We start from the raw sequence: 24058 nt of genomic DNA, 5'->3' as shown, positions 1-24058 counted from the left end.
TGTCAGTTATTCTGTGATCTCAGGCAGGTCTTTTTTCAGAAGGCCTCCATTTCTTCTCTAAAATGGCGGGCTCAGGCTGGGTGACCTCTCTGATCACTCCCTTTCTGGGATTTTACATAGATTTCTGGTGACCTGCCCTCTGGCACCCTCTCCTCGGGTACGCCCTTGGTGCCCGGGCTCTTAAGCAAACTACCACTGGGCCTTCCGGGTGGTGGCCCTCAGGTGATGGGCTGTGGTTTCTTCTCTCCTCGCTCTTTGGCTTTCTCACTGCTCACTCACAAACAGCCAAGTAACAGCTTGGCAGGGTAAGCCAGCCCTTCCATCAGGAGGCATCAGGCACAGGGCAAGCTGGGGCTGCCCTCCACTCTACCTTTCCCATGCCTTGGGATTAAGTACCTTCATTCTGTTCCAGGGTGGAGCTCTGGTCTCTCGGGCCCATTCCCGCTGTCCTTGGGCGCTGAGTGCTCCAGATCCACTCCTTCCCAGACTTCCCTGGGGGGAGTCCCATGCTGTCCTCTGAATTTTCTCCTGCCTGGAATGTCTCCCTATGATCTCCTTTAGGGTATGCCTGAAAGGCGTCCTCCTCAGTAAATAACCCTTATCTCCACCATGGTATAAATCGTTGCTTCTGAACTCTTTCCTTGAGTGCTAGGCATCTTTTTAGCTCTTATTGGTTTCTGTCTTTAAAAAAGAAAAAAAGTGCTGTTGCCCTCAGCCTATCTTCTGGAGGGCTGGTGTCTCTTAGCACTGACTCCCCACATCACACAAGCAGGCATTGGATGAGAGAGCACATCATGAGTTATAAGGACATTTACACAACTACTCTTCCTTCAAGATTACTCAACCCGACTTTAGTTGGTTTGGTCAGGAGGTGAACAACTTGGGTAGAAACTTAGTAAGGTTAAGGCTTGGGTATTTATCTTGGAAATGGCCTTGGCCTCCTGTTGAGCCTGAGTTACTAAGACCATCATCACCAGTACTAGGAACAGTCTTCTGAATGAAAGACCAAGGCTTCACTGTCAGAAAGGCCTGAATTCAGATCCCGGTGCTCCCGCCCATGAGCTGTATAACCGTGATACGTTACATAGCTTTTCGCAGCCTCTCATTTCTTATCTATGAAGTGAAATAGGACTATCCCCCTCACAGGCTTGTCATGAGGCTTGAACATCAACTGCTGTGAAACCCTTAGCTGGGAGCCTGGCATTGGAAAATGGCGGCCGGCCATGGGGACTGGTACTCTCCTCCTGAAGAGGCATCGCTGACACATCTAGGTTGCATTTTGTTAGTGCCTGCTGAATGGCACAGGCCAGGTTCGAGAGGCTCAGAGGTGGGGAAGTCAATGCTTCTTGTCATTTACCAAGAGCTTTTGGTACATCCTGTCACGATTCCTCAGACTCCTCTAAAGGGTGAGTGGTGCAGGCTCATTACATGTTTCTAAGGAGAAACCTTAGGCTCAGAGAATTTAAGGGATTCACCCAAGGTCTGTGTGATTATAAAAATAAGTGCTCGTGATGAGTGAAAGTCTGTCTCAGACTTAAACATAGACTTGCTTGTTTCATCGCAAACCCTCTTTCCACAACACGCTGGTGGGGTCAGGAGAAGGGGAGGGGCTTGCTCTGGGCCTTGGTAATGATGAGACCTGGAGACAGAAGGTGTGTTCCAAGCAAGGGCGCTTTAGTATAGAGGCAGAGACAATTGGGTTGGGCTCTAGGAAATGTGATTAGATGTGTTTTCCTGAATAGAGGAAACAATGGAATTAAGGTTGAACATACACAGGAGGGCCTTGAATGCCAGACTAAGGAAACTGGGCTACAGTGGGCCATGGAAAGCCATTGAAGCTTTCAGAAGAGAGGCGTAACCGAATCTCACCAAGATGGGGAGGGGTCTCTAAATCATGACTCATCAGGAATGGTTGAAGAAATTGAAGTCTAATCTGGAAAAGAGAAAACTCGTTATATGGCTGGGGGTGAAGGAGAGGTGTTTACCAGATTTGGAGGAGAACACGGTCATTACTGGGTGAAGGAAGAAAAGACATTTCACGTGGGCTCAATGAGGGATTGGAGGGGAAGTGAAGAGAGTCAACAGGTAGATGCTCTAGGGAGACAAATCCTCAGCTCAAATGAGGAAGAAGTTTCTGGTCCTTTCAGTGCACTTTAACCCCAGTTACTGAGAGTTCATGGCATGCTGGGCACACTGGGGATGGAGCAGTGATGGGTACAGACAGTTCCTGCCCTGCCCTCACAGCGCTCCTGTGAAATGGGGAAGATATAACTTAACAGAAGCACCCCAGAAATGAATGTTACAGCCAGAGCTGTCCAGCGCAAGTATAGGCTACTTTGAGAGGCGCAAGCTCCCTATTACTGATGTTTTCCAGAGAAATTGGTCAGGAAAAGGGGATTCTTACGCTCAGAGAAAGGGGCTGGGTGGATGACTTCTCATAAGACTCTGTGCCTCTCCACACATTGCAAAATCTCCAGCAACCCTACATCCCATAATTGGAGGAAGAAAAAAAGGCAAATGATGAATTACTGTTGCCTTTTTTACGAAGCCCACACTTGCACGTTCTGTGTTCACTGAGGCCACGGTGCAGAGTGTGGCTGAGCAGGAATTTCATCCTGCATGTAGCTGGGTGACTCCACCTATGAGCTGAAAGTCATTTAGCTAAAATTGTGACATAAACATGTAAATTATGGCCTGCCTGCAGGTCAGGCTGTGGTTACAGCTATGGTGCAATCTTCCAGCAGCTACCATCACGCCAACTCAGAGCAGGGTGTGCGGTGGCACCGACAGGGCCCTGCCGCTGGTTAGCAGGCTACAGGGGAGTGAGCTGGGGCAGCAGGGAGGGGAGGAAGGAAGCCAGCCTGATGTCTGCACAACCCCACCCTGTCTACAGAGCAATGTCGTATCCACGATTGCATGGCATTGAGCCCTGCTACAACCGTGGGAAGCGTGTGGGTAGGGCCCGTCTTGAGGCTCAGAGAAGTAAAAGGATCCTATCAAGGTCATACGGTGGGCAAGCCACAGAGCCAGGCTTTCCATCAGGGTCTTCTGAGTCTGACCTGGGCATCCTTCTACCACACCCGGGTTAAGACTGCTCAGCCACAGACACTTGCAAGGGAAGACCAAGTAGTTAGGCACCACTGTCCATACTTGTGGGTCCCAGTGCAAAAGCTACACCACTCAGGACTGGGGGGTGCTGTAAGGTTAATAAGGATACTAATAATGTCTGTACTAACAGATTGCATTGGGCTATGCCAGACAGACAGTGTGTAACCCTTTACATTCTGTTTGTTTTGACTCTTGCTGTACTTCAACCTTTCAACTTCACAAATGAGGAAACCAAGGCTCTTAGAGGTGAGGTGACTTGGCAGAAACAGAATTTGGACCCCTGTCTCCGTTACCTCTAGGTTCCTCTCCAAGGGCAGTACTGCCTCTCTGCCACCTCTGCAGGTGTCCTTGCAAGGTCACTGAAAGTGTTGGGGGAGAAAAATTTCCTCTACCCCTCAATGTTCTTCTCGCTGGTTTATGAACTAAATTGATACAAGACAGATTAATAGAAGATCAACTTTAGCTATATGCATGTGGGGAATCTACATAAACATGAGAGGTTCCAAAGACAGTCAGGCAAAATGAGGTCTCTGCGTCATTCTGGACTAAGGGGCATGGGGTAGAGGTCTGGGGCTCCAGAGGGAAGGAAGGCAGTGCACCATTAGAAGAATGGGAAGGGTCAAGGTTTGGTCATCAGGTCTTTCCTCCCCACCCAGGAACAACGGGACAAAGGGAGGACTTGGATCAGACAGGCCTTGCTGGGCCCCTCCCCATCCAGCAAGCCAAGTTCATGTCACACTGCCATTATCTACGGTGACGGAGCCCTTCCTGGAAAAGGTCCTCTGTAAAAAACCATTATAGGCAACTGGGGAGGGAGGAGGTCAAAGTTTCATTTTGAGTCTTGTGGGCCTTGATTTCCTTCCGCTTGAAATAATCCACATGCCAAAGTAGCCCATCATAGGGCAACTCATTCTGAACACCTACGGTTCCCTCCTCTAAAACTTCCCTGGGAGTTTCACATATTAAAAGATGAGCCCTGGAGAACAAGGGGAAACACATGTGCCTTCAGCCCCTTAAAGCAGTTCCAAGTCCCAGGGAGTGGGGCCGTCCAACATGGGGCCAGGTGTGGTGACCTGGGACAGGGGATGGGCGGTTTATGCTCAATCTGTTGAAAAAGAGGGCTAAGAAGGGCAAGGCACAGATTGAAAAGGCACCCATAGAGGAAACTTGGAGACAAGATGTAGAACTGGTAGAGATACGGGCTCTCCAGCCAGCTTTCTGATTCATGAATGTGGAAAAGTATGAATAGAAAAAGAAGAGTTTGGTTTTGCCTTGGCTGTTGGGTCGAGGTGCAAATGTAGCGTGTTTTTGTTTGCTTGCTTGTTTATTTTAAAGCAGGGATAAGCTGTCTACTTTATGATGCAGGTGGCTTCCGGCGCCTGGGAATTGGCCCTGGAAATCCTCACTTTAAGGTCAACTGTAGGGCTTGTCACCAGTGGTCTTGAAAGCGATGATCTGGGTCCACTTTGAAGTGGTTTGCATGAATCCGGGAGGACTTTTTTCTTTTATTTTGATAGCAATGGAGGTGGTTAGCAGTACCTCATAAGGTCTTTTCCAGCGAGGTGACAGCACATGTTTTTTTCTAAAGACCTTGATGTACACCTGCTCTCTTGGTCAAACACGATGGCAAGGCTTGTCAGTGGGCGCCATGCCTCTTTTACCTGTCGGTGGTATGTGGTAGGCTACAAGTAGACCAGTTAGTTCTCGTAGATAGCTAGCCACAGTCTCAGATTGTTCTTTTCAGTTCCCGTAATATTCGCTTCACCCACAGATCAAAGTTTGAGAGATGCCTGTAGGCATTGGGCTACCAAACCATTTCCAAAGAATTCGATCCATGTCCCCTATTTGGAGTAGTCTGAATCTTTATAAGAGGGAAAGGCACTGCTTCTGGACCAGTTTCTTGACAGATTTTTCCTAAAGTCCTTTTTCCATCTAGATTATTAGGTTCACTTGCCCTGATGATCGAAGGCGATACAGGGTATGAAATATTAATGAGTACCCCAGAGTTTTTGCAAGCCAGTGGTTTATCTCTGCTGTAAAAAGAGTTTCCTGGTATGATTCAATCCATAAAGGGGTGCCAGAATGAGAAACAATCTCTGTTATTAATTTCTTTATCACTGTTGTGACACGAGCTTATCTAGCTGGATAGCATCAATCCATCCACTGAACGTGCAGACAATAACCAAACAGTGAGAACAGCCCAAGGTCAAGGGCAAATGTACAAAATCCATCTGAAGTCCAGGAAAGGGCAGTGTGGGCCTAGTATCACTTTCTTCCAGAAATTTGGTGAGATTCACAAGTAGTACCCAGGTAAATCATTTGGTCAGTAATTTTGTGGCTACCAGGGCAAAACCAATCGGCCCTAAGTTCCTTAACTATCCCAGTCTGCATATATGTCCCATTTGGTGCAAGATAAGTGCAAGCCAAAGGACTGAAAAAAAAAAAAAAAAGGAGGGAGCTATAGGAGGTCCGTTTGGCCTGATAAGTATATAATTCATCTGATAATTCTTTGGCATCCTTTTGTATGCGACTGTCTGTTTCAGATGGTCGGGCATCTGCCTGAGAATTAAAAATTTCGGTCAAGGGCAAAGGCAGGCTTGAAAAGTGGGTGGAGAGAGGATAAGAGGGTTCATTTTAGGCTGTGTGTTTACCAGCTCTGTTTGTCCTATCATTTCCTAAAAATACAACATCAGTTTCCTTAATATGGGAACAATGAACAATGGTAACGTTGGTTGCGAGTTAAACAGCTTGCAATAGGCCAGCAATTATATGCCCATTGGCAATAGGAGTACCAGCAGAGGTTAAGCATTCACAGGCTTTCCAAAGTGTGCCAACAGCCTGGCAGTCTCCAAAAACATATTTGCAGTCTCTATAAATACTGGCAATTTTCCCTTCTGTCAATGCGCAAACCATAGAAAGACCTAGGAGCTCAGCAGCTTGGGCTGATTTTCATGGGCAAAAAATATGCCTCCAGTGTTCATGTGGGGAGACTCTGGCATCCCCAGTTATTATGTTTCCCCAGAAATATCATTTATAGGAGCCATTACGAAATAGAAGTCAGTCTGGGTGTTTAAAGGGATGTCTGAGACATCCTTTTGTGGCTTTTAGACCATTTTGATACTTGTAAGGCAATCAGGGGGAATAGAGTGGGCTCTCCCAGATCGGGGGAGAGTAAGGTAGCTGGATTTCAAGTGTTACAACCATGTAAGATGACAGAAGGGCCAGTCAAGAGCTTGCTCACAAGTGGTCTGTCGCTGTGCAGGGGGTGCTGGGTTTTATGAACTTGGAAGAGAGCAGACACCACAGAGGGGAATATAGGAGCCTAACGTAGGAGCATTGGCTTTGTCAATCAAGCTGGCAGACGCGGCCGCTGCATGTAGGCATGGGGCCACACCTGATGCCACAAGGCCTAACTGGCGTGAGCAACATACCATGAAATATATCCAAGAGTCAGAAGATTGTCCTTAAATGCCTGCAGCAAAATCCCATCATTTTTATGGCAGTACAGATAAAGAGGTTTGTTAAATTCAGTAAGCCAAGAGCTGGGGTGTTGACAATGTTAATTTCAAGGCTTCAAAGCAGGTTAATGTCTCTGAGGGCCAGGGAATATGTTCGGAGGTGGTATCTGGGAAGAGGGGATACAGAAGTTTAGCAAGGGTTGCAAAATTAGGGATGCATGGATAGCATTAGCCAGCTGCCTCTAAAAAAATATGTAGCTGCTTTGTCGTTTGGGGAAGAATTTTGGACACAACTGACTCAAGGCATTTTAGGGTGAGCTTTTAAATGCCCTTATGTATCTCGTGTCCTAAGTACATAATAGTGGTTTGCATCCATTGACATCGGATCTGGATCCCCTCTCTGGCCTCATTCGCGTAATGCCTTTAGGAGAATGAGGGTCTGTAAGAGCTTAGTTTGATTACAGAGCAAAAGATCATCAACATATTCGACGAGCTGTGGAGACTTGGGTAAAGGTCATAGAATCTAAGTCTGCTTTAAGTACTCAGAAAACATTCAGGGAGACTCACAGTATTCCCAAAGTATGCGAGTCAGTATTAATTGCCTCCCTCTGATTGTGAATGTGAAAAGAAATTATGAGTCAGGGGGCCATGAGATCGAAAAGAAGGCTGAGCAGTGATCACTTACTATAAACCAGGAGGCATCAGCATCAGCAGGAATCGAGGTAAGATTAGAAGTCGGATTTGGGACTACAGAATGCAGAGGGAGTAAAGGTTTGTGGCCCTCAGATCTTGCACAAATAGATCTGATTCCAGTCTGCATTAAATTTACCTTCTTTCTTCACTGGCAGGACTGGAATGTCACAGGGTGAAAGAGTAAAGAAAAGCACACCCTCCTGCAAGAGAAAGTCTAGTATAGATTCAACTTCTCACTCTGTGTGGCCGGAGAGAGGATTCAGGTGTCCCCTGCTTTTCAAAAGTTCACATCACACTACTTGGCTTTTGTGAAAGACCTACACTGATACCTATGTTTGCTAACTGAAAGACATCCCAAGAGGATTTTTGGTTTTATGGAAAAAGACAGAAAGCAAAAATAGCGTTCAGTGTTTGTTTCGTAGTGAGCCCTTATAGAGAGAGGCTGCACGCACCCCGAGCACGGAGAGTGCCCCCTCACCCCGCCCCAACCTCCTTCCCTGGGACCTACACTCAGCATCTCAGCATCAAAACACCAGAGCTTCGAAGTGTCTGTGAGCATCTGTGCTTTGTCTCGATTTATTTTGTGCATCTGTTAGCAAGATGTGTTTCAAGGTATCAGCAGAGCCCGAGAGAGGTTAATTTTGAATCTTGTCTTATGCAAGATTTCATAAGGATGCTCTACTTACTAGAGGCAGGGAAACCCGTACTGAGCTACTGATAGAACCAGTTTATTCCTTCTTCAGATTAATGCAATCCACACAGGCTCAGCACCCAATCCAACTCCTTGTGCACGGAGCTAATTGGAACATTTTTTAAAGATATCTTCTACAAGGGTGCCCTGGGTGGCTCAGTCGGCTAAGTGTCTGACTCTTGATCTCAGGATGGTGAGTTCAAGCCCTGCATGGGGCTCCATGACGGACGTGGAGCCTACTTTAAAACAAAAAACAAACAAACAAAACACAACTAAATAAGTAAAGACACTCTCTTCAGAGGAATTAAAACCAGAATGAGTTTCTAGCAAGGGAAGTAAGAGATTTGGGGTTAGGCCTGAGGGAAGGGAGATAAAAACCCCCTTTTCATTGCATTTTATAGTGGTATTAAACCTACATAACACATTTCTACCAAAAAGACTTGCTGGGGAGTAGTCTGAAACGCAAATGGTGTTGGGCACCTGGGTGGCTCAGTTAGTTAAGCATCTGACTTTGGCTCAGGTCATGGTCTCACGGTTCATGAGTTCAAGCCCTGCATCAGATGAACCCCTCTTCTCTTTCTTTCTCCCTGCCACCTCCCACCTGCTGTGGGATTCTCTTCCTCTCTCTCTCTGTCCCTTGCTCATTTGTGCCCTCTCTAGAAGGAAGGAAGGAAGGAAGGAAGGAAGGAAGGAAGAAAGAAAAGAACGAACACAGCATCATTTAAGAAATCCAGTTCTCCATCCTCTATTTTAAGTTTAATGGTGGCCTCTCGGGTGCAGCTAGGTTCAGCTGACTTGTCATTTGAGGGAGAATTGTCCCTTAGGAGGAGATAAATGAACCTTCTGTTGGGGTTTAGGAAAATTGTTTCTTAAATGTCCTTTCCTTTTTTTTTTTTTTTTTAATGTCTATTTATTTACTTTGAAAGCGGGTGTGAGGGGAGGGACAGAGAGAGAGGGAGAGAGCAAATCCCAAGTAGGCTCCGTGCTGTCAGCACAGAGCCTGACAGGGGGGCTCCATCTCACGAACCTGTGAGATTATGACCTGAGCCGAAATGAAGAGTCGGGTGCTTCACCGACTGAGCCACCCAGGGGCCCCAAGCTTTCCTTTTTCTTAACTGCCTCTCAGGGTTTCCTTTAATGTTCTAGATTCTTACACCATTTTCAATCTTCTGGAGGCAAATAGGCTTTGCATTCTCTCAGAGTCACGTTCTTGCCTTTCCAAAGATTCAAATCCGAAAGAGTTTTACAAGAGCAAGAACTGTTGCTTTAAACCTTCCCCCCCCCCCCCAGCCCCCTGGGAGCCGGCTCAGTCGGGCAAAGAAGAGGTCATGGCGTCCCAGTCTCTTCCACTTCTGGTAGGCACACCCCCAGAAGACAGGGAGAGTACCTTCACTGGGTACTGGTCGTAAAGTCAAGCTCTGAGAACACAGAACAAGATGAAAGACACACTTCACCCAGGTTGTTGCTTTTTTTTTATATGCACATTAACAGCTTTAGCTAAGCCTTGAGCCACAATGATACTTCCTGATCCCATGGAGGCGTGTGCTGTGGGGTGGGGCTGGTGTGTTGTCTTACGGAGAACCTGGCTGCACAGAAGCTTCCTTGAGGTTGGCAGGGACTCTAGAGTTCACCTAACCTATTCTGTGGTCAATTTATTCTAACCCGGGAGTCTCTGGGTTAGGGGCCAGTGCTCAAGTGCCCCACCCAAGCCCACCAATATTGTGACGTTGGCTTCCAAGATGTCCCTTAGTAATAGCTTTTTTTTAAGTGTTAATTTTTTTAATTAAAAAATTTTTTGAGAGAGAGACAGACTATGAGCGGAGAAAGGCAGAGAGAAAGAGAGAGAGAGACAGAATCCGAAGGAGACTCTAGGCTCCAAGCTGTCAGCACAGAGCCGGACACGGGGCTTGAACCCACAAACTGTGAGATCATGACCTGAGCCAAAGTCGGATGCTTAACTGACTGAGCCACACAGGCGCCCCTCAGCAACAGCCTTTACCTCATGTGCACAGTGATCCACAGCAAACTTGTCTAAACAGACCCTGGTCTGGGAGAACTCATGTGTCTGTGAGGCCAGCCCCAACAGCAGGCTTCCAGGACCTATGCCTGTGTTCATATCCTATGAGTTTTCCTTCTTATGACGAATGACACAGAAGACAGAGAAAAACGGTGACTATCTCTGAGAAGAAATGGATCAGTAAAACTCAAGAGCACTCTACCAAATTTACCAGTCACTAAACCCAAGGAATGACTTCCACAAATATTTTTTCCTGTTCATCTCAATTTAGAGAGAGAGAAAAGGGACTTCCCACTTTTGCTCCACCGGACACTGTACACAGAGATTTCAGGCTGCTGACATGGTAAGAATTCTTACCTCTGCTGCCTGTTTGTCCTAGGTTCTCTCCTCCATGGCGTCTCCAGCCAGGAAAGGCTACCCTGAAGCCATGCCAACTATGGAAGCGGAAAAATCTCCCTCCGCTCCTCAAGGTTCTTCTGGCTGGCCTAAGAATTCACTTGATACGAGACAGATTAACAAGAGAAGATCAAATTTAAATTACATACATGCGGGGAATCCACATAAACAGGAGAAATTCCAAAGACAGTCATGCAAAATGAGGTCTCTGTGTCATTCTGGACTAAGGGGCACAGGGTAGGGGTCTGGGGCTCCAGAAGGAAGGCAGTGCACCATTGGAAGAATGGGAAGGGTCAAGGTTTGGTCATCAGGTCTTTCCTCCCCACCCAGGAACAACGGGACAAAGGGAGGACTTGGATCAGACAGGCCTTGCTGGGCCCCTCCCCATCCAGCAAGCCAAGTTCATGTCACACTGCCATTATCTATGGTGACGGAGCCCTTCCTGGAAAAGGTCCTCTGTAAAAAACCATTATAGGCAACTGGGGAGGGAGGAGGTCAAAGTTTCATTTTGAGTCTTGTGGGCCTTGATTTCTTTCGGCTTGAAATAATCCACATGCCAAAGTAGCACATTCTAAGGCAACTCGTTCTGAACCCGTAGAAAAGGAACGGCCGGGGCCCAAGTCTTCTCGGCTCTCAGCCGACAACGACGGCAGTAATAACAACAAATAAACCTTCTTGATGCCACGCTCAAGAGTGTGCAAAGCACTTTCACACCCATTCAGCCCAAATGATGCACCAAGTTCTTAGAGTCTTGAATCACAGCCAGTGCCATGGGAGGGGGCCAAGACCCCCACTCAGACCTCCTCATTGGGGTCCAGCACTCTTTGCCTTCCACCCCTCTGCCCTCTGCTCTCTTCTTGGTCATCTGCCAGAGCCAAGAAGGGGTCGCATTCTGCCTGGCACGGGTGAAATGCCACCTCACTTGGCCAGCGGACTTCAAACAGGCTCTGGAGTTGTTCACACATGGGTGTGAATCTCCGGGTTGCAGAGATTTCAGTTAATTCCTTCTGTGAGACAGCAACGAAAGTACCTGTGTCATAGGATTGCTATAAAGATGAGAAAAGGTAACAGATGTGAAACGTTTGACCTGCCCACTCATTTGACGGTGGTTAATATTTCCATGTTTGGGACCCCTGGGTGGCTCCGTCGGTTAAGCATCTGACTCTTGATTTCGGCTCAGGTTGTGATCTTGAAGTCTGTGAGTTCGAGCCCTGAGTCGCTCTCTGTGCTGACTGCATGGATCCTGCTTGGGATCCTGTCTCCCTCTCTCTCTGTCCCTCCCTCCCTTCAAAATAAATAAATAAACTTTAAATATGTCCATGTTTCCAGTAATTCATTCACTTATTCAAAAAATATGTGTGCTCTTGCTGTGTGCCAAGCCCAACGCTAGGCTCTGAGAAGATGTGAGTAACACGCAGCCTGTGTTTCCCAGAGCCCACTATGGGGATGGGGGCTGATGTAAACAGGTGATCCAGTGCAATGAGATACATATGGTAAACAAGGTCCCAAAATGTGCATGGCGCAAAATGCCGTGGGAGCTGAGAGGGTGGACAGAGGACACTGATTTCTCTTTTCCAACCCACCTGTCTATTCAGCCTCAGCCTTCCCAAGGCCCAGCCTGCCCACCTTCTCCTTAGAGATCGAATCTTGTCTTTGTGGTGCTGGGTCTTCATCCCCACTCCAGCTCTGGGGTAAGCCTTGAGTAATCTCAAGTAATCTCCATCATGAATCCTTGAAGCGTCATGATCTATTTTTTTAGTGTTTATTTGTTTATCTACTTATTTGTTTTTGAGAGAGAGCAAACCAGAGAAGGGCAGACAGAGAGAGGGAGAGAGAGAATCCCAAGCAGGCTCTGTGCTCTTAGCGCAGAGCCTGACACGGAGCTCAAATCCATGAACTGTGCGATCATGACCTGAGCCAAAAAAAAATCTCGAGTCGGATGCTTAACACACTGAGCCACCACCAAGGTGTCCCAGCATTATGATGTTTTTAAACTGTGTCGATCACAGGAAATCTTGATACTTGTAAATACCCACAAGAGGGTTGTTTGAAAAATATGTCAACAACAAACAAGCAAACACAAAATGTAAACTGTCTGAGTCCCCCCCGCCGCGCCCCCCCATCCACTTTTTTCAAGTCTTTGTAGAGCCTGCTCCCAGAAACAGACCGCACAGGACCGACCCTCCCTCTTACAGACAGCATGCGGCAGAAGTGGCATGAAACCGGGTCACGACTACACGGTCTGCGGCTGTCCCTGATGCCTCTTTAGAAAGAGTAGTCCCCCCTTCAATCGGATTGAATCCATTAGGGTCCACATCCATACACGTCACACTTGCACCCCCTCATGTGATTGTTTCTGCCACTTAGGGAGCGGAGAAAGGTGGACACGATCACCCTTGGCCACAGACGGGACCTCCAGGGTTTTGAGGTTCCGTGGTGGCCCAGGGCCCTGCCGGCATCAGAACCTAGCGCCTCGAGCTCCAAATCAAATGCTCTTTCTGCTGCAGCTCTGAACGAGCAGGCTGAGACGAGCGCCTCCTGCCTCTTGTACAAGGGAAAAACACCAGCACTGCGACGCTGAAAAGGACCAAGCCGTTTTCCGCTTCCGGGTTCTACAGAAACATTTCTTGGACCTCCCAGAGGACTTCTTAGCACCAGCTCTGGACAAAGTAGTTGGAGAAAAGCATGACATCATTTCCTAAACTCTACAATCATGGAAGTTTGTCTTAGGGGGGAAAATTCATAAAAGTGAATGCCTGGCATTTCTTATCTCCCTTCTTCTCCCTAAGCTGGTCTTGCACAAGCAGGGTGACCTTCCATTGGGTGACAAGTATGTCGTAAGTGAAACGTTTACACGCACTACAGGAATGACCTGGTGCCTCGCCCACCTCATTAGAATTCTAATTGGGTGTGTAGGAGAGGCTGCTATAAATGGTAAGGAGATCCCCAGCTTGCCTCATCACACCTTCTGTCCGTCTACCCGTGCCATTCCCAGAGAAGAGGCAGAGGAAGGCGAAACATGACAGGTGAGTGCGTGGCATCTACTCTATGGGTCCTTGCTGGAGGCTTCTCCTGGACCAGCCTGAGAGGTCAGTGTTCAGCCGGAGACACCGGCCTGGGAGCCTCTGGAAGCTAGACCTTAGTATTTAAGGATGGCATTCAAAGGCTCCCCTTTCTCGGCGTCTGCCGCGCCCCTCCAGGGTGGTTCTGGGGCTAGAACATGCTTGGAATGTCATGGCCAGGGTATTCAACCCAGCGGGACCTCACATCCCTGGGACAGGAGGCGAGGCTCTCCCCTTTCAAGCAGGCCGAGACCTGCTACCCCCATTTCTCAATGCACTTTTGCCAGCCGTCAGTCATGTAGGCAAAGAGAAGCGCATCTCAGAGCCACCAGGGAGAGGGAGAGTGATGGCGTGTAAGTTGATTTAAAAAAAAAATCATTAGCGCCACAGGAATGCTCCTAGAAACCACACATCCGGAAGCACCGCGGGCTCTTTGAAAGGGACCTGCTGAGCTGAAACTTCCAGTGGCGGAAGGAGCAGGTGCGCCCGCAGCCCATCCCTGCAAGCAGCTCCCGGGGAAGGAGGTGAAAAAGAGCTACGAGAAGTACAGGTTTTTTAGCTCCGCGGTCGCCGCGGAGGAGCTGGGCTCTTGTCGGCGCCCCTGCGAGGCGGGTGCTAATTATTGCCTGTCATGGGTGCTCAGCCTGGTGGGTCGACAGCGACGCCAAACCCAAACAAGGCGTGAGTCAAACCTGTAAAATATTGTGAGTGGTGGTTGGGGCCTCGGGAAGGTTTGCCAAAGAAGTCGCTCAGCATGGTGCCAAAGGCGACGGCTGGTTGCTTGGGCATCCCAAAGAGCAGGGCAGGGTGGCTGCAGACAGGGACCCCTCCACGGCTCCCCGTTTCCCTCTGTGCACCTGCGGCATCGCTGGGTTGCTGAGAAGAGCTCTGGATCCCGTAGACTTTAGCACGAGGGGATGTCAGGGTCCCCTAGGCCGTCTCCCTCCCTCGGGGCAGAGAAGGCAGTGACCCAGGACGGGGCAGACAGCCTGGGGAGCCGCACAGAAAGTTGGTCGCAGAGCCCAGACTACCCTTCCCACTCTCCTGTTACCAGAGCTGAGCGCGTGTGACGCAGAAATGCGGTACTGAACTTGAACTCTCCTTCCCAACTGTTTTTGTGGTCCTTGACATTACCAAGCCTCAGGTTCTCCTTTGCAAGACGAAAGGCCTGGAGTAGATAGACTCCAGGCTCCTTCTGGTACTAAACGCGGTTTCATGAGAGGAAACCAGAGACAGGGAGCCTGGGCAGGGTGCATGCTCGCCCCAGGGACCCTGCAAGCCCCGCCCTCCCCGCCCCACCCCCTCCTGAAAGCCTGCTGCACTGTGCGGCTACTCCACATGTCAGTGCCTGTGACCCGTGGAGCCGCTGAGCTCAAAGAGCTCAACATCTAAATCAACCAGAGATGTCCTAGGGTCACAACAGAATGTGGACAACAGCCAGTTGGGACGGGGGAAAATCCATTTTTTAAAAAGGCAGGGGAGAGACAAGCGGATACCTCCATTCCCTTCGATGTGTCACATTGTCACACAGGCTAGCTCGGCATCTAGTCACTCAGCCAGGCGGTGCTCAGAAAATGTTTTCTGAATGAATGAATTTACTTGCTGGGCGCCTCAGGAAAGGAGCCATGGCAGTGGGGTGCTGTGGGGACACATAAATGAACTGTGGTCTCTGCCCTCCGTGAGCTCACAGCCTGACAGCGCTGGGAAACACCAGTTGGTAGGCAAGGGACCCGCAAGGTGGACTGTCATCAGGCTGCATTGGAAACCCAAACCCCGTGCTGTGGGGGCCCAAAGGAGGAGGAGGTTAACTCAGCCAGGGGCGGTGCTGGGGGAAGCGAGGCACAGACAGTGAGTCGGGCCCGGTGTGGAGTTTCCTGGGGTGAGGAGTGCTCTGGGCACAGGGAACAGGAAAATAAATGTGGGTGGGCGGGCAGGCGTGACCCACGGGACCAGCAGGGTCCCACGGGTGCTGCTTTGAGACGCCTTTGTGTCCCATTCCTAACTTAAGGTTCTAGTTGGGATGTGCAGGGCCTCAGAGAGCAGCCTGGGCTGTGGTGGGGACCACGGTGGCAGAGGAAGGCGTGACTGGCAGTGCTGCACACACAGTAGGGTGGTGTCTCGGGCCTGCTGCCCGCTGGGGACATGGGGCCCACCGTGGAGGGGAAGCCTTGTTCTGCCTCCCCCAAAGCCACTTGGGGGGCCTGGGGTCAGAGGCAAAGCCCTGTTCCAGAGGCAGTGTCCTCAGGGTACACACCTGTGCGAGGCCTGGACCAGCCTTCTGGGAACTAACCTGGTGAGCTTTCCTGACAACTGCTTTACTGGGCAGAGCGCTGCCTTCTGGGCCTCTTTTTTTTTTTTTTTTTAAATGTTTTTTATTCATTGCTGAGAGAGAGAGAGAGTGTGTGTGTGTGTGTGAGCAGGGGAGGGTCAAAGAAAGAGGGAGACACAGAATCGGAAACAGGCTCCAGGCTCTGAGCTGTCAGCACAGAGCCCAACGCAGGGCTCGAACCCACAAACCGTGAGATCATGACCTGAGCCGAAGTCAGACGCTCAACCGACTGAGCCACCCAGGCGCCCCTGGGCCTCATTTTTAATACGTGAAGGACCCCTGCCACTCTGGGCTGGGGGACTGCCACAAAACAGTTTTCCCTGGAGCTGGGACACGGGTGGCTCTTCCTGCTGTGAAACGGGTCAGGAATTCCTCCTGAGGTCCTGCCTCCATCTGAAAACCCGGGAGCATCCAGGGCTCTCCTAGCAGGGGCACCCGCTTTGTGTTTCAGCCCCCTCCCTGCAGGCCGAGCAGCCCTGTGAGGCTCAGGGGTGCAGGGCTGAAGCCCTCAGGCTCAGCGTGTGGAGGACAATGGTCCCTTGTCTGCCTCAGGCCCGGCAGCTCCCTCTCACCTGGGGCAGCCGCTGCCCTACCCCAGCCTCCCCCCCACTGCCGTCGGACCCAGACCAGCCAGCAGCTGCCTCCTCCTACAATACAGGCTGGCCGTGTTTCCACTTTTGCTACCCAAGATCCTATGCGGAGGTAGAATAGCCGAAGGGTGACAGGCTCACATCCAGAGAGGGGCCCTGGGTTGAATCTCTGCTCTGTCCCTGCTAACTTAGTGACCTTGGGCAGCTTACTTAACCATGCATCTCAGCTTTCTCCTCCCTAAAATGGGGCTCTTTTAGGGGCGCCGGGGTGGCTCAGTTGATGAAATGTCCAACTTCGGCTCGGGTCATGATCTCGCGGTTCATGGGTTCGAGCTCTGTGTTGGGCTCTGTGCTGCCAGCTCAGAGCCTGCTTCAGACTCTGTGTCTCCCTCACTCTCTGCCCCTACCCAACTTATGCTCTGTCTCTGTCTCTCCCAAAAATAAACGTTAAAAAAAATTTTTTTAATGGGGCTCTTTCAATTTTTTAATGGGGCTCTTTCCTTATCCCCTTCCTCTATACTCAGGCCACATGGCTTATTATTATTTGGAAACTTCTTTCCTGAGCCTGTTTTCTCCTTGCCTTGGGGTCTGAAGAAAAACTCTATGACATGAAGTCCCTTTTTTAATCGAGGAGCTATTCCAAGGAGCCTTTCCCACCAAGACCCCCATCTCAGACCCCCTCCTCAGCCCCTTCTCAAGTCCCCAATTCTTGTCTGTGCTGTTTCTGTTCACCTCATATGACTTCTCAGTCTGTCTCCACCCTGCTGGGCTGTGCACCACGGATGGGGCAATCATTCTCCCCGGGGCCCACATGCCGGCCTAGGGTGTGAGCTGAAGGCAGGAAATTCTTTTCCCTATGGCCTTGGAGCAGAGGGAGGCAAGCCCCAGGGTTGTTGATAGGCGCTGAGGGATGGGTTCAGAAGGTCTCCAGCCTTCCCTGCTCTGCCTTAGTGTCCTCTATAAAAAGGAGGCAATGATCTCCTCCTGCTTCCCAGAGCTGCTGTGTGACTTCAGGGGAACAACTGGCATGAGAGTGCTCTGCCGAGNCTTTTCCCATTCCATTGATTGCCTATTAGTTTTATGGATTGTTTCCTTTGCCGAGTGGAAAATTTTAATCTTGATGAAGTCCCAATAGTTCATTTGCTCTTGATTCCTAAGAGAGTGATTCTCAATCCCACTTGCATTTTAGAAACAGCAGCAGAGTTTAAATTTTTTTTAATGTTTTATTTATTTTTGAGAGAGAGAGAGAGACATGGTGTGAGCAGGGGGAGGGGCAGAGAGAGAGGGAGACAGAATCTGAAGCAGGCTCCAGGCTCTGAGCTGTCAGCACAGAGCCCAGCACGGGGCTCATACTCATGAACTGCGAGATCATGACCTGAGCCAAAGTCGGATGCTTCCCCGACTGAGCTACCCAGGCGCCCCAAGAATCACCAGCAGAGTTTAAAACAACAACAAAAAAAACCCCAACCAAAAAAACCCGCCAATGCTGACCCTAACCCTGAGAACTGAATTTGGTTAGTCTAGGAAGGGGCTCAAGCCAATAAGACACTTTCCAGGCCATTCTTAGGTGCGGCCAGGCTGGGGAACCACTGGTGCAGGAGCTTCTCACCTGGCTTGGGAAGTGAAGGGGCCAAAGAGTCCTTCTTCCTTCCCCTGCTCCTGACCATGTAATATCAAGGCAGGGAGTAGGCCGCCCGTGGCCCCTTTGCTTTGGCAGCTTCCTGGAGCCATGCCGAAGTCATCGCCACCACAGTCACCTTGGTTGGCTTGAGGGTGGCATGTCAGGAGCCACACATGTGTGGTGAGGCAGAAATGGCTTCCAGTCTGAGTTCGGGTCCAGGCTCTGCCTGAGCACATGCTATGTGGCAAATGAGGGCACCTGACTGAGACTTTCAAATCTCTCACATGTGACATGGGAATAACGACATCGCATGGGGGCTTCGTAACTCTTGAAGGACCCAAGGCAGGTAAAAATGCACAGTGCCTGGCACATCTGAGGCCCTCAAAGGCAGCCCATAAAAAATGCTCTAGCCCTCTTCTGTCCTGTGTTGCTATTGCCATTGTGTGTGGGAAGGATCCCAAGGTATTTGTCTCCTTGCCCGCACCGCTGGGGGCCCAGGTTTTGGTGATGGGAATGTGTTGGATCCCGATAATAACCCTACAAGAGGGAATGTTCAGGTCTCGGTGTCCCTTCTGCAGACAGAGGAGGCACAAGTCAGGGACGTGAAAAGCTTGCCCAAGGCCCTCCAGACCACCAGGGCAGGGCTCATGGCCCAGCAACCCAGGGGGCCTCGCCAGCCCCTTGCTCAGCTGACAGCAGAACCCCATCTTCCCAGCAGCTGGGTGCCAAGGGACTGTACCCCCTGCGCTGCACGGGGATTGAACTTGTCTGAACGTGGGGGGAGGACAGAGGGAAATGGGCCAGGCTCAAGAGAGCTGAGATCAGAGAGGAAAGCCCTGTGTGCCCGGGGCCAGTGGGACACTGGCCAGGAGCTAGGGGATGTTCCAGGTGCCCAGAGGGGAGTGACAGGGAAAAGAGGGAGAATCGGGAGTAGTTCATAGCCCTGCAGTGACCAGGATTTCAGACCTGGCTTCTGAGCCAAGCTCTGCTTCTCAATTACCCTATAACCCTTTTGGGGCCTCAGTGTTCTTCCTATAATATGGGAATATGGGATTACATCACTGTTTTTCAAGCTGCCAGTTGTCACTCATTAGAAGATTGTAAAATCAGTTTAGTGGATTGTGACTGGCAAGCAAAAAAAAAAAAAAAAAAGAAAGAAAGAAAAAGAAGTAGAAGAGAAAATATCAGTACACTGTATATAGTAAAGGTTAGTATTGTTTTGTGAAACTTTGTTATAGACCCATGTATGTTTCTGTAAATTTCTTCCTTCCTATCTTCCTTCCTTCCTTTCTTCTTTTCTTTCTTTCTTTCTTTCTTTCTTTCTTTCTTTCTTTCTTTCTTTCTTTCTTTCTTTCCTTCCTTCCTTCCTTCTTCCTTCCTTCCTTCCTTTCTTTCCTTTCTTTTTCTTTCTTTCTTTCTTTCTTTCTTTCTTTCTTTTTCCTTCTTCCTTCCTTCCTTCCTTTCTTTCCTTTCTTTTTCTTTCTTTCTTTCTTTCTTTCTTTCTTTCTTTCTTTCTTTCTTTCTTTCTTTCTTTCTTCTCCTTCCTTCCTTCCTTCCTTCCTTCCTTTCTTCCTTCCTTCCTTCCTTTCTTCCTTCCTTTGAGAGAGAGCGAGCAAGTGTGAGTGGGGTAGGGACAGAGAGAGAGAGAAAGAGAGAGAATCCCAACCAGGCTTCACTCAACTCAGAGCCCAACTCAGGGCTCAAACTCATGAACTGTGAGATCATGACCTGAGCCAAAGTCAAGAGTCAAACACTAAATTAATTGAGCCACCCAGGCACCCCATACTCTGTAAAATGTATTTCTTAATGTAGTCTCTAACAAAATGGTTGAAGACACTCAGCTTGACAATTTTTGGTATATCTATCAACCCTAATTAGCTCTAGAAATCTGTCTGTGTCTAGAGACGGGACATGGAGAATAGGGTCTGGGCAGGTGGGGAAGACCTAGCCACCTGAGTATCAGTTATGTCATGTTGGACTACCTACCAGCAACTGTATGGTGTGGGTCCCTCCAGGAAAAGGAAGTGAAAACCCCAGTCACACACCTGGCAACCTCCGTCTGTGGCTGTCCTGTCTGCGGTGGGTGATTCAATCACAGAGCCAGGCTGATAAAGATGGAGACAGGTGACGAGTAGCACAGTCTGGAATCTGTTCTGTGCTTCTCCTGTCATCCCTGCCAAAGGTAGACCACAGAGCAAGTGGGTGGGAGTTACATTTCAGGTATATGTGATTAGGTTTGGTTGTGAATGACAGTGAGTTCCCAAGCAGCAATGGCTTCGAGAAACAAGACAGAAGTTTGCTTCTTCCTTAAACAATAGATCTAGATGTAGGCAGTTCTGGGTGGGTGAGGCAGCTGCACTGCCCCGGGCGTGACACAAGAGTCAAGCAGTAACTCAAGGAGGTGGCATGGGGTTGGGAGGACAATCCAGAGGTGCCCCACTGTGGGCAAGCCACCTTCCAGGCCTCCCCGCGCTCACATCCAGAATAAGGATGTGAGCACATGATCTGGCCTCTGATGTTTTTTAAGAGTGTATGTTAATGAGTCAATTGAAGGAGTCATGCAACTCTCCCTTCCTCCCTTCTTCCGGGTCCAGACTGGTGCAGAAAACTGCCCTGAGGCTCATAAATGTCTGTGCGGTTGTAAACTTGAGAAGAACCTTGTGTGGTTGTGTCCCTCCCCCTCTCCCTGCCCTTCCCTGCCCTTCCCTTCTACTCTGGCAGAGACAGCTGTGATTACGGGTACCTCAAGGGGTGGAGGGGGGGAACATCCTAAGGAAACTAGGAAATCCACAGAGAAGATGACCAGATCCTCAATTTGGGGGCCGGCAGAACCAATCCTAGGGTTCAGAGACAGGACAATGACTGACGGTGGCAGCCAGTGGAAGGAGAAAGGTCCCATAAACCATACCAGAGGCTTTATGAGCTGGCACTCAAGCTGCCCGGTCCACTCGGGGGTGCAGGGGCAGGCTGCTCCCGTTTTATTCACACACACACCCCCCACATACAGTGGAGGCTGTTTTGGAATACATTTCCCTTCCAGGTGCTCACTGTCTCCTCTTTGTCAGAATGAAAATGCCAACGGGGAGGAAAATGCATGGTGAGGTCCACCCACCACCTGGGTAACTTCTGGACTGAAGGTCTTGCGTGGATCCCCCTTCTAGGAAGGAAACCAGGGGCCACAGCCACAAGACAGTGCCAATAAGACCTGAGTTTGGGACCTGGTTCTGCCAGTTACCAGGCATATGACCTCCAATCAGACATTTATCCCCCTGAGCGTCAGTTTCCAATTTGAATAAGGATTCCACCCACGATGTATACCACATGCTCTGTCTATTGTTAACAGCAGTTGGTATGCAGTAGACCGATGCCACATGCGAGCCTCACATCTCCTTACCTCCCAGCTCAGAGAAGCCCTGTGTATCCCACAAACACCCTCCTGGGGAGTTTGGTTCCTTCATGCCAGGGCTGATGATTGGTTTCGGGAAATGCAGAGGAGATCATCATAGTCACGCCAAGGCCTCACCTCCTGGGGCATGCACAGTGCCCCTCCTCTCCTACCAGTGTCTATGGGCACCCAGGGCTCCCTGGAGCTCAGCCTTTTCTTTGTCATTTTCCCTAAGAGCAAGCCATTGGTCTCTGAGATGAAAGGGAGAAGCCCCCACTAGGGACCTGGCAAACAGTGCATAACCCTTGGCGGAGCAAAGAAGGATGTGGGCCCCTTGGAGGAGAGGCAGAAACTAGCTATAGCTTTCCATACCCCGTGCTTGGTGGAGCGCTATTACCTTCCGCTCTCAAAAAGTTCATGGTCTAAAGTAGCGAGCTTCACCTGGGGGAGAAGGGCATGCGTCCTTTTGGGTTTGGGTGGGGGATGAGGAATCTCCGGAGACTTCTGTGATCTGAGACCACATGTTCCTTGGAGCTCTTCTTTTTTCTAAAATAAGACAGAGAGTAAAAGTCTACCAAATCTCAACTGGCAGGACTGGGAGAAGACAGGGGCTTAAAAAGGTGAGACCTCTGCCCTAGAAAGACCACACAACTACCAAGCGAGCTCTGTACAAGCCATACAGAGCCCAGTGTTTGCCGGAGTGTCTAAGATCTGGGCTGTCGCCGTTCAGTACTTTTGTACAGGGAACATTCATCTTCTTTCTGCTCTCCGTCTGGCCCTCCTTACCTCCCTTTGCTCTTCTCTTTCTTCAACAGATCCTTGTTGACTACGTGGGTTTTTTTTATTTCCCTGAGTTTCTGCAAAAGCTTATCACCATTCTTTCAATACCTATCAGTTGAATGAATCAATGAGTGAATGGGCAGATGTGAACGAATGGATCTTTCGTACCTTGAGCTGGGGGCAAGACCACTTCCTGGACCCGCTCTCCAGTAGCCGTCTTTGGCTCACCACCCCAAACAGCCTGCATTTCACTAGAGTATCTTTGATGAGCATGTGCCCATCTCCCCAGCTGCTTGGGCGGGAGCCCCTGGCCCCGGGCCTGCCTTGGAGCCCCGCTCTCTCCCGCCTCACCTTTCTCTTGTGTGCAGAGCCTCTGTGCGGGCCAAACAACACACCTGCTGGCCCCGCCTTCAGATTCTCTCCCCATTTTCTGGGATGCAGGCTGCTCCCTTTGCATTTAACACAAGTCTCTCCAAGACCTGGCATTTTCGATGAAGCTTTTCCTGATCTCTGCACCTGAAAGTGATTCCTTTCTGCCTGCATCTCCTAGACCCCTTGTATTGAGGGAGACTGGACTCACCCCATTCTATCGTTTAGTCCCGTATGGGCTTGTCTTACCCATGGCTGAAGCTCTTGGAGGACTAAAACCACTTTTCACATGTGTTTACATCCCCGACATTGCGCTTAATGTAGTGTCCTACAAATACTAGGTACTCTATATGTGTTTAGTGAACGGACACACCCTACACACCTTTCCTTATGGACTAAATTTTGAGCTGTAGTCACGATGGCCATTGCATGACTAGTTTTTTTTATTTGTTCAGTTATTCCTCCATCCATTGGCTTATCTACTTGTCCTAACACCATCAAGCAAGGCGCTAGGCATCAGAATGTGAAGATCAAGAAGGCACATTCTGAGGTGGCTCAGTCGATTAAGCATCTGACTTTAGCTCAGGTCATGATATCATGGTTCATGGGTTCGAGACCCGCATCAGGCTCTGTGCCAACAGTTCAAAGCCTGGAGCCTGTTTAAGATTCTGTGGCGCTCTCTCTCTCTGCCCCTCCCCTGCTCACATGCTCTCTCTCTCTCTCTCTCTCTCAAAAATAAATAAACATTAAAAAATAAAAGAAGGCACATTCTGGTGGAGAGAGACAGACATATAAAATAAAAGTTGTGCCCGGCACAACTATGGGGATACGTCAGCACATTCCCATCATAAAGCCAGAAGACAGTTTGGTTTGCAGAGGAATGGATGATAAAACGTCAGAAGGTTTATCCAGGCAACACTACTTGTACATCATGGCATGTGTCATAAACCCTTCTCAGTTTAGTTCCACCATCATAGAAGAAGGGGTTCGAGGTGTTTGTCCTCAGGGTCTTATCCAGAGATCTCCTGGGGCTTTGACTTGTTGCTAAATACCACTCTTGCCAGTGAGCATTTGAAAGTCCCCTCCAGGCCAGTGATGACTCCATCTCCAGGCCTAGGAGTGCCCCTTAGAGCACTACGGAGTCTTGCTCTCCTCCTCAACCAGCAGCAGAGGCCCAGGCCGACACCCAGGTGCTGCACATCTGGGGCAAGCAAGAAATACACAGGTCAGCGTTGGCCGGATGTTGGCGTGCAAAAAGGCACTTGGTGTCTGGGAAGGTGTGAAGGGGAAAAAGCAAGCGAGCTAAACCAGGGTGGCAGATTTGAGAGACATCGCCTCCTCCCAGTTCTCTGTGTGCCCCATCCCCCCAAAGTAATGATGTTAAAACGACAGAATGTGATTATCACCCAGGACTGGTTCCCTGGTCCTCCTGGCTGGTTGGGTAAAGCCATGCTGAGTGCAGGGCTTGTTCCTTAAGGCTCAAGTGACAGTCGGTCTAGTGGCAAAGAAGATATTCTCGGCCACGTGAGAGGCTCAGCTGCTGAGGGGTGGAACAGGGA

At 49.6% G+C, this 24058-nt stretch overlaps 1 protein-coding gene across 1 annotated transcript in view; it reads left to right on the top strand.

Moving 5' to 3' along the window:
- The first annotated feature begins 13339 nt into the window (after positions 1 to 13339).
- The window catches only part of TGM3 (transglutaminase 3), a 35621-nt gene continuing 24902 nt past the window's right edge, over positions 13340 to 24058 (top strand). Inside the window, exon 1 of the mRNA XM_077767052.1 lies at positions 13340 to 13389. Coding sequence (XP_077623178.1) covers positions 13383 to 13389 — 7 coding nt within the window. The 5' untranslated portion in view covers positions 13340 to 13382. The remainder of the gene's footprint in view (positions 13390 to 24058) is intronic.

This window comes from Crocuta crocuta, unplaced genomic scaffold, assembly GCF_008692635.1.
Source record: "Crocuta crocuta isolate KB4526 unplaced genomic scaffold, BGI_CrCroc_1.0 scaffold15, whole genome shotgun sequence".
NCBI lineage: Eukaryota > Metazoa > Chordata > Mammalia > Carnivora > Hyaenidae > Crocuta > Crocuta crocuta.
Note: the sequence above shows the minus strand (reverse complement) of the source record. Positions and strands in the feature narration are given on the sequence as shown.